General features: G+C 45.8%; 1 protein-coding gene and 1 long non-coding RNA gene across 4 annotated transcripts in view; one reads left to right on the top strand and one right to left on the bottom strand.

The window, feature by feature from the left end:
* LOC307225433 overlaps positions 1-13,766 on the bottom strand; it is a 180,651-nt gene that overhangs the window by 126,264 nt on the left and 40,621 nt on the right. The gene's annotated exons all lie outside the window — the stretch shown is intronic.
* Positions 3,381-13,766, top strand: part of CARD10 (caspase recruitment domain family member 10) — a 43,284-nt gene continuing 32,898 nt past the window's right edge. The window contains exons 1-4 of one of the 3 annotated variants that reach the window (XM_079992299.1): positions 3,381-3,649; positions 4,853-4,997; positions 11,897-12,109; positions 12,609-12,746. In XM_079992299.1, coding sequence (XP_079848425.1) covers positions 4,991-4,997; positions 11,897-12,109; positions 12,609-12,746 — 358 coding nt within the window. In that variant the 5' untranslated portion in view covers positions 3,381-3,649; positions 4,853-4,990. Of the gene's footprint in view, positions 3,748-4,852; positions 4,998-11,896; positions 12,139-12,608; positions 12,747-13,766 lie in introns of those variants that run through there. The other 2 variants (XM_079992298.1, XM_079992300.1) reach the window with 2 other exon arrangements.

Raw genomic sequence — 13,766 nt, 5'->3', positions numbered from 1 at the left:
TCATTAATACAAAAATGTTACACAAAACAGCTGCATAAAAGCATATAGAAACAAATATACATGGAATACAGATGGAGAAAAAAAAATCACCCCCACAGTCCAGTTCTATGTGTCAGGGAAAATCTGCTCAAAAATATATGTCTTTACATGATGTCTGAAGCAACTGGTGGCTGCTGCTTCACGTATGACAGAGGGAAGGGCATTTCAGAGTGCAGGCGCAGTAGCAGAAAATGCCTGTTTTCAGGTCAGCGCCTATGGTATTTTGTAGGGCAGAGCTTTCCAAGCTGTGTGTTGTGACACGTTAGTGTGTTGGCTGCAGTGTGTAGGTACGTCACGCAATATGTGTCCATATCTCCTACAAGGAGTTAGTTTAACCTCCGGCTTGACAGTAAAACTGAATTACTGTGTCGCGAAGTGATGCATGTCTAAAAAGTGTGTCACCAATGTGAAAAGTTTGGAAAGCTCGGCAGTAGGGTGTGGTAGAATTTCCCCAAATGATCTGAGACAAGCAATCTTTCAGGACTATACAGGGGCAGGCGACCTTTCAGGTAACATCATTCACTTGGCACTAGTGCTTGAAGAAAAACAGATCTCTTTCGCCCCATGCCCATGATTTCCTTCTTTCCAAGGTTTCAAGTTGGCGGCTCTACAAAAGTGTACCCAACAATCCAAATCAGTGTTCTGGAGAAATTGCTTGCCTTCTTCATCAATCAGCAGGCAGAAAAGGAAGAGGCAGGTACGATGAACCAGGGAAAGTTCTGCACCACATCTCTTGAGAAAAGATGCTACAGGCCATGTCAGTCTTTGCCAAGTGGTGCAAAATTCCAGGGGTCTTGGCACTTAACCAGGGTTCATGTTTCCTTTGGAATGAGGCACAGCGCAGACTGCAGTGTCTTTAAGATATATGGTTTTCTTTACACACCCACCCACACCAGAGCCTTGATGGAGGGAATGCAGAACTTTACACTTCAAGTGTGTCTCTTGTTCCCTCTCTCGTAGCTTCAGCAAAGCTTGTGTACAGAGCAGAAGTTAGCTATGATCCCTGGACTCTGGGTGCAGCCTCTCCCTGCCAGTCCACATGGCGTTCTGCCTCACCTTTCTTCTTGCTCTTTCCGAAAACCTCCTGCAAAAGGACACAGCTCACCTTAATTCTCAACACACCCAGCACCCAGGAATCTAGGGGGAGTCAGGGCACCCAGAAACCTGGAGGAGTCAGGGCACCCCCAAATCCATAGCAATAAGGACCTAAGAAATGTCTTGCATGATCAGTCCAAAGGTATATTCTAGACTGCTGCCATTTTACCAGTAGCGAGCCATTAGATAATGGGAAGCCCCAAAGTAGGAATTGAGCATCGTAGTCTTCTCCTACAACTGATATTTAAGAGCATACTGCCTCTGATACTAGAAATAATGTATGATCATAGTAGCCACTCTTACTCTCTACGAATCTGTCCAATCCCCTTTTAAAGCAATCCAGAGCATCTTGTAGTAGAGAATTCTATAGTTCCAACAACCTTTTGTACAAGTAGTTCCTTTCATCTGTCCTGAATCTCCCGATATTCTGCTTAATTGGATGACTCCAGGTGTTACTATTATGAGATCTACTTTCCCCCAACCATGCATAATTTTATACAGCTCTTTTACTGTCCTCCTTTACTTGCCATTTTTCTGAGATAAAGAGTCCCAAACACCGTAACCTTTCATTGCAATTGAATTGCTCCAGCCCCTTGATCATTCAGGTTGCCCTTTTCTGCGACTTTTCAATATTCTTTTTGAGATGTGACGACTGGAAGTGTACAAAGTATTCAAAGTGTGTTTGCATCAAAGATTGGCATAAAAGGGCATTGTGATATTGGCAGTTTTATTTATTTGACTTTATGTTTCCTAATGATCCCCAACATGGAATTTGCCTTTTTTTCACAGCAGCCGTGCACCTACTGGGTTGAGCTACACACCACAACTCAAGACCTGGAGGATCCCTTTGCAATATCGCTCCTGGGCAGGTGTGACACCTACAAACACCTGGGAATACACCTGACCTCTTGGATCACACATAACTTTCTTGTAACCCAGGTAACAGCCAAGACATCAGGTTGTAACAGAGGAAGGATGAGAAAGGATGCAAGGCCATTTCATCTGAGCAACTTTTGGCCCCAGCTTGTCATTAGAAGAACATTTAACTATTGCATGTATATAAGGCAGATCTACACCATACATTTAAAGCACACCCAACACACACTTAAAGCACATGGCTTCCCCCAAAAGAATCCTGGGAACTGTAGTTCAAAGCTGCTAGGAACTGTATCTCCATGAGTGAAAAACTAAAGTTCCCAGGATTTCCCCCCCCCCCGGGGGGGGCGTCATATACTTTAACTGTGTATTAGATGTGCACATTTGAACACATTTATTATAACTGCCAACTTTGTGTGGACATTTGCATAGCACATACCGCTTAATATGTTTTCATAAAGATGGACATATTGATGACTGCCTTTTTAATGTGAACGGATGGGTTTTTTCTGCTTTTCTCTCACCCCTATTTTTATATTTTTCCTTGGTTTTGGTTTTCTTTCTGTTTTGGCAAACTTTGTTATTATAGATATAAACAAATACTAACAGAACTTGTAACTAAGACCGTGCACTTGGCTTCGCTTATTTCCTCCTCCCTTCCAACCTATTTGCCTTTCGCGTGGCGTCTTTTAAGACTGTAAGCTTCCCGTGGGCTGCTCTGAAAACATTTTTGGGCTGATGGGAAGGATAAAAAACAAAAAACCACGACCAAATGCAACCTGCTCCTATAATCCAATGGGCCTGTTGAGCGACAAATCCCCTTGCTTGAACGCTGCCGGTGCCAAGAGGTCGCTCCATGGTGTTTTTCGGCAGACCACCCTCCTCCCCCCTAAAAAAAAAATAATAAAAAAAATCCACAGAAAGGAATAACAACAACACGGAACTCCTCTACAGTGTTGTTCAGGATAATACAAGATGTGAAACATTTAGGCATTGTTACGTGATGGCTAAATGCCCATTCGCCCCACCGGCCGAGCTGGGAGGAAGCACATATGTTCCCTAAGGGATCTTGTGGACCGATCCCTTCGGACCCTCTTGGCTTCGGGGTCCCTCGCTCCCTTTCGCCGCCGTCCTCCCCGCCCCCCGGGCGAGCGCCTGTCTCTCCCCGGGGAATGGCATCCACACGGCGCGCATTCCTGAGCCGGCGGAGGGGCTGCTGGGACTTGTTTTGGCTCAGAGGGCGAATTCCTCCATTCAAACGCCAGTGTGCAAATCTGCCCTTGCCTGCCTATAGCCCGGCCCCCTTTCCGGCCCGGGACCAGGCTGGTGACTGGTGACTGCTCCCGCCAGGTGTGCGTGTGTGTGCAAGGGATGAGTAGGCGAGAGTATGCAGGGGCGAGAGGCAGGCCGGGTGCGGGGCTAATACGGACGAAGGCGACGAGGGAGGCAAAGGGCGCGCGCGGAGCGGGGAAAGTGGACCAACTCTCCCGGCTGCTCCTTACGGCTCGGGAGTTTGCTCCTTGGGATGCCCGATTCCTTGTGGAATTAATGAGCCCCGGTCAGCTCAGAGGCTCAAGGTGATAGTCCTCATGGTGCACAGAGGAAGCCGGTGAATGAGTGTGCGGGGCCGGGCCTGCAGGTACACTTTGTGTGTGATACCCAGGAATGTTTCCTGAGACCCTTATTGTGAGTGTGTGTGGCTGATGGTCCCAATTCCTACTGCAAGGTATCCTACATGTAAGTATGTAAATCGGAAATATTCGCGTTTCTTTCCTTCCTTTTCAACCCTGCCTCTTGTTTCCCTCCGTTGCCCCCCCTTCTGCCTGTTTCTAGATTGTAAACCCCTGGGAACAGAGAAACGGCTTTTGTATTTATTTTTGCTAACACCCCTGCATAGAGATAGTGTTATTTAAGTACCTAATTGTACGTGTAGTTATAGATCTACAGTGATGTGAGTGGTATTTAATTTCTGCAGTGAGGCCCAAGATTGCTTGGAATGGCACTCCCCTTGCCCTGAGAGCTTGAACTCTCTCCACCTTCCTCAATATCAGTGCTAGTAGTATATGCGTGGGAAGCCACCTGTAATTGATTTTTGTGAAGGAGGAGCATGTCTGCACATGGTCAGATGTATGCTCATTTTAAATTCTCCCAGTGTTGAATCTGGGCTGCACACACATTGCCAGCTTAAAATGCAGCTAGGTTGTTCTTTTTTTCTCAGTTTGGTTCAAAGCCAGATTGGAATGAAAGGCATCAAAATGCCTTATGTCATAAGAAATGACAGGATACAGACAGAATAGATATGGATTGTGGCTAATGTTGTGCATACACTGCTTTTCAAAACCAGCCATGGGAGAGCACTGGATGCAAAATAAGAGGTGTGTGTGTGCAGAGCCCTAAATTGTGCAGCAAGTCCTATAGACCCGTGGCTTAAATTAAGATCTCTTGAATCCTGTAAACTGCTTTTGCCACCTCGGATCCCTCCAAGAGCTCACGTTGAGCTGCATCTGGCCATACTGAATATTTGAGCAGTGGCATTATTTAAGGAGGTGGTGAAAAGTGAAAATCACTGTGCCACTTTCAAAACAGTTTTCCCCCTCCCTTTGATCGACTCAGAGATTTGTGGTGGGGCCGCAGCGATTCTACTGTGTGTACTTTGGACACACAGGAATCCCAGGGAGAGAGATGCGTGAGGAAGGAGCAAGAGAAAAAGGGAGGGGGGGGGAGCCTGCATGTGTGGAGATGAAAATAATCATTCTTCATGTCATTAAGAATTAGTTAATGAAACAGAAGGGAAGGACCTTGCTGTAGAAAATAACACAGGCTTTTGTTGTTCTCTTGCCAGCTGCACTTAGGATAATCCACCCTTCCCGGAAAGTGAGATGGCCCATGGATGCATATCATAACTAAAAGGGGGAAATCAGAAGCGGTCGCCAAAGTTGAAGTTTTTATCCTGGGCTGGTGCTACCTGTGATTCTTCAGCATGACGGGTAAGTCAGTGGAGGTGCAACGGGCTGCAGAGCTGATTGGCTTATTTTGAGATTGAAGTTGTTCTATATGGAAGTTGTGTATGTGTGGCTCAGAGAGACATCCCTCGTCTCCCTTCCTCTCTTAAATATATAACCCCATAAGTCACTTGGGATTTATGGCACAGAAGCCACTGTAGGAAATACCTGCCCTGGGGGGGAAGAGGCAAGACCTGCGACTGATGATTCAGCAGGTCATTTGTGTGTCTGAGATTGATGACTCATGCCGGAATGGCCCTGCCCTGCTTAATCAGCCAGGATGGGGAGAAACAGAGCTACACTTATTCGCATTTAGTTTAAGGAGGGATGGGATTCCCCCCTTTTACTGTCACAGGCAAACTGTAGTTTGTCAGCTTTCTTTAGCTTCAAAGGGAAGCTTTGGTGCTCAATAGCTGCCAGCCTATTGTGCAGCTATTAATACCACAGAATGTGTGTCTAGGATCAGTCAGTGCCATCTCTTTAGCTTATCTTTATCAACCGCCAATGGGCTTATTGAGATGTTAGAACAAAGGAGTGAATGCTGACCTTAATGAATGAATGTATAAAGTTGTATTACTCAGAACATTGTTCCATAACAAGACCCTCCTGAATCAGACCAAGAACCTTTCGGGTCCAGCATCCTGTTTTCCACAGTGTCTCATCTGGCGCTTAAAAGATTGCAATGTTGACAATACAGTACCTTGAATTGTTCGTGGTGAAATACTCAATGCCCCTGCCTTGTGTTTGTGTGAATACGGCCTAGAATTCTTCCCACCAGTCGCTGTTCACCCCGCCCCCCCCCAATCCATTATCCCTGTTTTGTCTAGATACAGTCATACCTCATGTTACGTTTGCTTCATGTTACGTTTTTTCAGGTTGCGTCCCGCGGCCACCTGGAAGTACCAGAAAGGGTTACTTCCACGTTTCACTGCTTGCGCATGCGCACAAGCACTAAATCGCCCTTCGCACATGCGCACAAATGCCAAATTGCGCTGCACACCTGCGCAGATATGGTGCTTCAGGTTGCGGGCTTTTTATGTTGTGAATGGGCCTCCAGAATGGATCCCGTTCGCAACCAGAGGTACCACAGTATTCAGTAATATTGTATGGAGGGCCAGCCCTACCGTTAGGCAGAGAGAGGAGCATAGGAAGTTGCCTTTATATTGAGTTGAGTCACCTGGCTCAGTGTTGTTTACACACTGACTACATGCTGCTGTCTGGGATTTCAGACAGCGAACATTCCCAGCACAAACTGGAGACACCAGAGATTGAACCTGAGGCTTTCTGCATGCAAAGCAGATGCTGTACAAAAAAGCTATATAGTCCATCCTCTCTGAGCTTTCCTGCTGCCTTAGTCAGCGAAACTTGGGGTGCGTCCCCAGTCAGCAGTGGAAACCACCCAGTCTGCTTCTCCTGTGGACAGCGCTGTATGTTTCACATGCTTTGCTTGCCACCCCTAAGCTATCCCAGTGGCGTAGCGTGGGTTGTCAGCACCCGGGGCAAGGCAAGTAATTTGCGCCCCTAACCCGTGGATTTGCGCCCCCTAACCCTAACCCCCAGATGTTGCGCCCGGTGCGGCCGGCCCCCCCTGCACCCCCTACGCTACGCCACTGAGCTATCCTGCTGCCCTCTGGTGCTACAGAAGATGCTGTCCCATCACCAGTGTTGAAGTATGATTCAGATGCCTGTCCAATTGGCTCTGATCATGGGATGTGAGAGGGGACGCCGTCTTGTGCTTCACCTCAGGAAACAAAATGTCATGGACTGGCCCTCATTGTAAGAAGACTGCAGACCTAGCCGTATTGCTGAATATAAATTCCTTCCACAATCATTTCCTCTTTCCTGGGAACCATAATAAAAATAGGAATAAATTACCGTACTTGTACCCCACCTATCTGACTGGGTTGCCCCAGCCACTCTAGATGGCTTCCAACATAATATAAAAACACAGTGAGATATTAAACATTATAAACTTCCCAATACATTCCTGCCTTCAGGTGTCTTCGGAAAGTTGTTTGTTTGTTCATTTCTTTGACTTCTGATGGGAGAGTGATCCACAGGGCAGGTGTCACTACTGAGAAGGCCCTCTGCCTGGTTCCCTGTAACTTTACTTCTTGCAACAAGAGAAATGCCAGAAGGCTCTTGGAGCTGGATCTCAGTGTCCGAGCTGAACTCTGGGGGTGGAGACACTCCTAGGAATTGCAGAGTACTAATGGTGGCAGCAGCTAAGATATTTCTTAACAAAATTCTCTGTAGCTCAATCCCTTGATCCTCGGAAGAAACTGACAATTAAAAGTGTATAAAACCAATATTAAGTTTGCAGACAGGTCACCTAGGACTTCTAAGTCAAACAATAAGTTGTGTAAAAGTTCCTTTTTAAGTTACTTAAGGAATTCAGCCCTGTTCATGACTTGGAGCCTACTGGGTACCATATGTCCATTTTATTTATTTATAAAAATATTCATATACAGTGGTACCTCGGCTTACGAACTTAATCTGTTCCGGAAGTCCATTCTTAAACCAAAACCATTCTCAAACTGAGGTGCACTTTCCCTAATGAGGCCTCCCACTGCCGGTGCCCTTCCACCATTCGGATTCCGTTCTTAGACCGAGGTAAAGTTTGCAAACTGGGACACTACTTCCAGCTTTGCGACGTTTGTAAACCGAATCGTTCGTAAACAGGGCTGTTTTTAAACCGAGGTACCACTGTACCTCTATAGCATACAAATATCAAAGACCTTTACAGCAATATCTATACAGTGGTACCTCGGGTTAAGAACTTAACTTGTTCCAAAGGTCTGTTCTTAACCTGAAAATGTTCTTAACCTGAAGCACCACTTTAGCTAATGGGGCCTCCCGCTGCTGCCAGAACACAATTTCTGTTCTCATCCTGAAGCAAAGTTCTTAACCTGAGGTACTATTTCTGGGTTAGGGGAGTCTGTAACCTGAAGCGTCTGTAACCTGAAGCATATGTAACCCGAGGTACCACTGTATATAATAAAGAACCACATTAAAAATTATAATTGGAGACCATCAGTTTCCAGTTATGGGAAGGTGCTTTCCTGATCATCTGCATAAGCCTGGTGGCATCAAAAAGTTTTCAGGAGGCATATAAAGATTGAAACAGAAGGCGGCTGCTGGATCTCTATGGGCAGAGCATTCCTCAGGATTGGACTGATAACACTAAAGGCTTGGTTTCTTGTTCCTGCAGACAACACTGGTGTTTGCTGAAAGAGGTTTCCGTGGGAAAGCAAACATTTGAATCTGGGGCTCTGCATTACGTATTTGTTCTAATCTGCCTGCCTGCCTCTTCAATTTCTTAGAAAAGGCAGGGGAAATGAAGCTCCAGGGAGCTGCAGGTCAGGTTCAGGCCTGCCATTGTGAGCAATGTTGATACTGGGCTGCTTTGGAGGCCCTGAGGTTGGGGATTTGCTCCTGTTTGATGGCGTGATGGCAGTTTTGTTCCCTGGAGGGTGCTGACTTTGCCCATGTAAAGATTGCCATTTTTGAGCTTTGGAGGGAGGGAGTGGAGGCAACATTTTCCGCTTTGTGGGAAGGTGTTTTCTGTGTGTCCGTACTACCAAACAGTTGGGGATGTCTATTTGTCATTGAGCGATCAGATTTATCAGCTTGGTTCCTTTCAGGGCCTTTAAATGCTCTCACATTCCTGCTGGTTTGGCTTGGTGGGAACAGTGCACCACTCTGGTTTGCCTTAGGGTGGGCAGCTGCCAGAGAAGGCGAGGCTCCTGCTTCTTCCACACAATGTCCACTTTTGTGAATGCCAGCTGCTCGGAGTCACACCTGGGGAGGAGAGTGTTCAGGCAATCAGGTCTGACATCCCATAAGCATCAGGGTGAGGCCTCTGTGAGAGCAGGATGCTGGACCAGGTGGGTCATTGGCCCTGATCCAGCAGGGCTCTCCTTATGGTCTCAGCATGTTTTTATCTGTTACATAGCATTATCAATACACATGGTGGTTTACAGACTAAAATTGAGACACCTGCTTTGAAAAAGTTAAATTTCCGTAAGGGTGCAGAGGAGGAAGAGCAGGGTGTCCTTTTAGTAATTAAATGTCAATGCATGGCAAAAAGGGGGAAAAATATGAAATGCATCAGCACCTGAAGAGAATAAACAAGGCTACGCTAATCTATTTATGTCAGGCATGCCCAAAGTCCGTTTTGGGGGTCTAATCCGGCCCACTGGTCGGTTTCATCCATCCCCTGTGGCAGTTTATTTCCTGGGGTAAAATTTCCAAAAAAAGCTCAAAAGAAAGCTCAGCAACTCTGGTTGGCCCTCATGCATGTTCTCTTCATCAAATGTGGTCCTCTTTAAAAAAGGTTTGGGCACCCCTGATTTATATAGATACAAATGTAGTAATCATTTACTATAATTTCATGGAGTCATGTTGAGTTGGAAGGGTCCACGGGGGTTATTTAGTCCAGTTCCTGTAATTCAGGGATCTTTTGCCCAACATGGGGCTCAAACCCACAATCCTGGGATTAAAAGTCTCATGCTCTACCAACCGAGCTATACATCTCGCCATAGTGAGGAAGATTGTGGCCAGGTGTCCTGTGTGTCTGCTTGGTCTGCCACTCAGGTGCTCCCTGTTGCTGATGGGCAATTTCAAGGCCCTTCTCTCCCTTATAATTCATTGTTTTCCCACTGGACTTGTCCTCTGATCGCCCTTCAGATAGAGGATTGTCTTTTGGCAATTAGGGCAGATGGCCACCGTAGGCAATAGTAACAAAGATGAATGGGGGCAGATGCAGTTCTTTCTATTTAGTTCTCAGGTGCAAATGAGAACAAAAGAGTTAACCCAGCCTTCCCTCAGCCTGATCCCTCCAGATGTTTTCGACACATAACACAATGGGAGTTTTTGGCTCTATGGCAAAGATGGTTGCCTTTTTTGTGGGCTTTGAGAAGGGACTTGAAAGATGCTAAAGAGGAGGCCTTTTGGCAGAGAGATTATCTCTGTTGCTTCTGGGCGACTTCCAGACCATCAATAGTGTGTAGGAGGAAATCAGTCAGATGTTGGAAATTTAGGTTTTTGTAATTAAAGTGGTGTAACAAATCTACTTAAAAACAAATAAAAAACCCAGATGTCTTGCAATTAGGGAACTGATGAAAAAAAACACTAAGAAGTGTGAGTTAAATGATTCCAAGGAAGTCAGGATGAATACTCACTGTGGTATAATCACCCCACAAACAAATCGGACCTCATGCTCAATAAACAGCAAGCAAATTGGGGTGAATGCTGCATAAACTGGTTTGTCTGGAGGAGCATTTGGTCACTACAGCAGCAACAGCAACAGCTTTGTTGTTTCGTCCTTTGGGTTTGGTTTTGCAGTCAAAGGGTGCTTGCAGGCTGTCACAATTTTCAGGTGAGATTCAGTCCACATACCAGCAAATTCAGGTTGTGTGGTTGCAGTTGGTCAAGAGGTCTCGTACAACAAACCTACTTCCCCAAAAGGTCAGACTTTTTTTCCAGTAAGGAAGGTGATGAGTGAATGCTCTGGAAAACATGGAATATTATTTGCTTTGATGCAGCGTCATTTAACCTCCATGCTAGCAAGTCACAATGAATGCTTGGTAAATTGGCTGCCTGGAAGCACCCCAAGAACTGGTGTCAAGTCCAATGCCAATTCCTTCATTATCCATGCAGTGTAGCCAATACTTTTTCTATGTCACATACATAAGAGCACATCACTGCGCTCCCTGTAAATGAAAGGAGAACAACAAACAGACATGTGCTTCCATGTTGTCATTCTCCATTCACCCAGGAGCGCACTCTGAAAGAGTGGGAAATAGCCATCCTGATTGTGAGTACAGAAGACTGGCTGAAAGCTCATCAAGGGGAAACGAGTTTATTTTTTTAAAAAAAATATTAAGCAATTTCAACATAACAAATTATCAAACCACATAATCACACACATTATTCCCCCCCTTTCCCCTCACCCCCTTCTATCCCTCCTGCCCCCCAAGAGGGACTTCCCTCGGCTCCTCTCTCTGATTTCTCTGCATGTTATAAAATTATACATATCCTTGCGTTGTCTATCTATCATGTTATTGTTGGTTTCTGCTCTCTTCACTGTGCAGCGAAGTGCTTGTCACGAGACAGGTGTTTACATTCCACAGTCTGTGCTGTTGGGTTTTCCCACGGGAAAGGAGACTGGATGTGACGTACACTGGTTTCCTGTTTTTCACTGTTCACACTGTGTTCTCTCCGTGCTTTAGAGGAGAGAGGATGCTTTCTCTGCTCCGGCAGAGGCAAGATGTTTTTCTGTAATCTACCAGCTTTGAACTGTAAATAAAGTAATATAGAGTATGTGGCACGTACTCCTCATCATTCCGCTGTGCTTGGGACTCTGCAAAATCAACAGTTATCAACCAATAAATTTGTGTATGTTTATTCAGAACATGCCAAGGAGTCCAGTTCATTTTGTTGTCTTTTTAGATAATTTGTAAAAAGTTCTCATTCTTCCTTAAAGTCACAGTTGTCCCTGTCCCGCAGTTTACATGTCAATTTAGCCAGTTCTGCAGAGTTCATCAATTTCTCTTGCCACTGTTCTTTCATTGGGATTTCCTCATTCTTCCATCCTTGTGCTATCAAGACTCTTGCCGCTGTTGTAGCATACATAAATAAGTTCTTTGTTTTTCTTGGCAGGTCTTGTCCTACAATCCCTAACAAAAATGCTTCTGGTTTTTTTTTTACAAATATCATTTTAAACATTTTTTTCCAATTCATTGTATATCATTTCCCAAAATTTATAAACTTCTCTACATTCCCTCCACATATGGTAAAAAGTCCCTTCTTTTTCTTTACATTTCCAACATACGTTAGATGAAACGAGTTCAAATTTAATGACCCTGTCTGTGCACCCCTAGGGCCTAAGGAGATAGTAAACGAAAGCCTCTCGGAGGCAGGAGAGGAAGAAGATGCATTGTGGGAAAAGATTGAGAGTGTCCGGCACAAACTGACCCGCTCTCTGAACCCAGCCAAACTGACTCCATACCTCCGCCAGTGCCGTGTGATTGATGAGCAGGATGAAGAGATGGTGCTGAGTCCCCATCAGTTTCCATGCAAGAGCAACCGGACAGGTGAGAGAAGTGAAGAACTCACATGGAAAGTACAGTGCTGGGGGTGAGGGCTTGCTTTGTATAAAGCAGTCCTGGCCCAAAGCCCTAATCCAGGAATGGATCCCAGACACATGTCTCTACGGTCCTGGCTTATTGCTTTTATTTATCATGGCTTCACATTGCATTTTAATATGAAAAGAGCTTTTCTCTCTCCCTTTCCTTCTCCCCCCCCCCACTCTGCCTTACCCACGCAACAATCACTATGATTTATGCTCTTGTTGTTCCAATTTTACAAAATGGGGCTTAAGACACACGCAGGGAGACGGAGACTGAAATGAAATTGGGCTCAAGCCTTCCGGATCCAGCAGCTTCTGCATGGCTGTGCTGGTTTTGGGACGGCGGGAGAAGGTTGGAGTAATATCTTTGGATACTTGAAGCTGCTTGGTTTTTGGTTCAGCTCGCTACTGATCATGTGGCACACATTTGTTCTATTGTTATTATTTATTGTCTTCCTCTGCAGGACTCCTCATGGATATCTTGCGAAACCGAGGGAAAAGAGGCTACGAAGCGTTCCTAGAATCCCTGGAGTTCTATTACCCTGAGCATTTCACCCAGCTGACAGGGAAGCAGCCAGTTCAGCGTTGCTCGATGATCCTGGGTAAGAAGTTGTGGAAGTCTCCTCCTTATAGGTCCCTTGGCACAGGAGGCCGACAGCTTGCTTAAGCAGGTCAGGGTTGGGTCAGTGCCTGGGAGTCACATGCAGGGTGAATGGGCATGTGGTGGCCAACCTTGTGCTTCTGCTGCCTTCGCCGCCACCTCTCCCTGCCCATCCCATTTTTGACAAGCAGCAGTGGTGCCACATCTGGGAAGGCAGGGCAGGAGCAGCACCCCAACTCCCACACTGCAAAGTATGAAGCAGAGATGTGTGTTTGTGTACACGCAGTGGGATGCTTCAGTTGAACTGCATCTTCCTGGCACATGCCCAGTGTATGTTTATAAAGAAACATCTCCACATGTGGCATTGTCTGCTGCTGCAAATGCCAGCCAATGTGTGGTGAACATGTTCGTCCTGTGAATGTGTGATTTGACTGCCCTTGGTTAGAAACACTGAGCTGGACCATTGCTCCATTTGGTCTAGTACACAATTCAAAGTGTTGGTGCTGACCTTTAAAGCCTTAAACGGCCTCGGTCCAGTATAACTGAAGGAGCGTCTCTACCCCGATTGTTCAGTCAGGACACTGAGGTCCAGCTGCAAGGGCCTTCTGGCCGTTCCCTCCCTGCAAGAAGTGACGTTGCAGGGAACCAGACAGAGGGCCTTCTCTGTAGTGGCATCTGCCCTGTGGAACGCCGTCCCATCAGGTGTCAAGGAAATAAAAAACTATCTGACATTTAGAAGACATCTGAAGGCAGCCCTGTTTAGGGAAGTTTTTAATGTCTAATGTTTTATTGTGCTTTTAATATTCTGTTGGGAGCTGCCCAGAGTGGATGTGGAAACCCAGCCAGGTGCGTGGGGTATAAATAATAAATTATTATTAATTATTATTCCTAAACTTCCCTCCACCCTGTGGTCTGCTTGCAAATTGCTGAGGATCTTGGTGGACCACTTAATGATTCTCCTGCCTGTTGCAGCAGTTGTGGTGTGCTGTGACAGATGTGGCATGATTTTTAATTGCATTGT

This window comes from Podarcis cretensis (genome assembly GCF_951804945.1).
Source record: "Podarcis cretensis genome assembly, chromosome: 10".
NCBI classification, from domain to species: Eukaryota; Metazoa; Chordata; class Lepidosauria; order Squamata; family Lacertidae; genus Podarcis; species Podarcis cretensis.
Note: the sequence above shows the minus strand (reverse complement) of the source record. Positions and strands in the feature narration are given on the sequence as shown.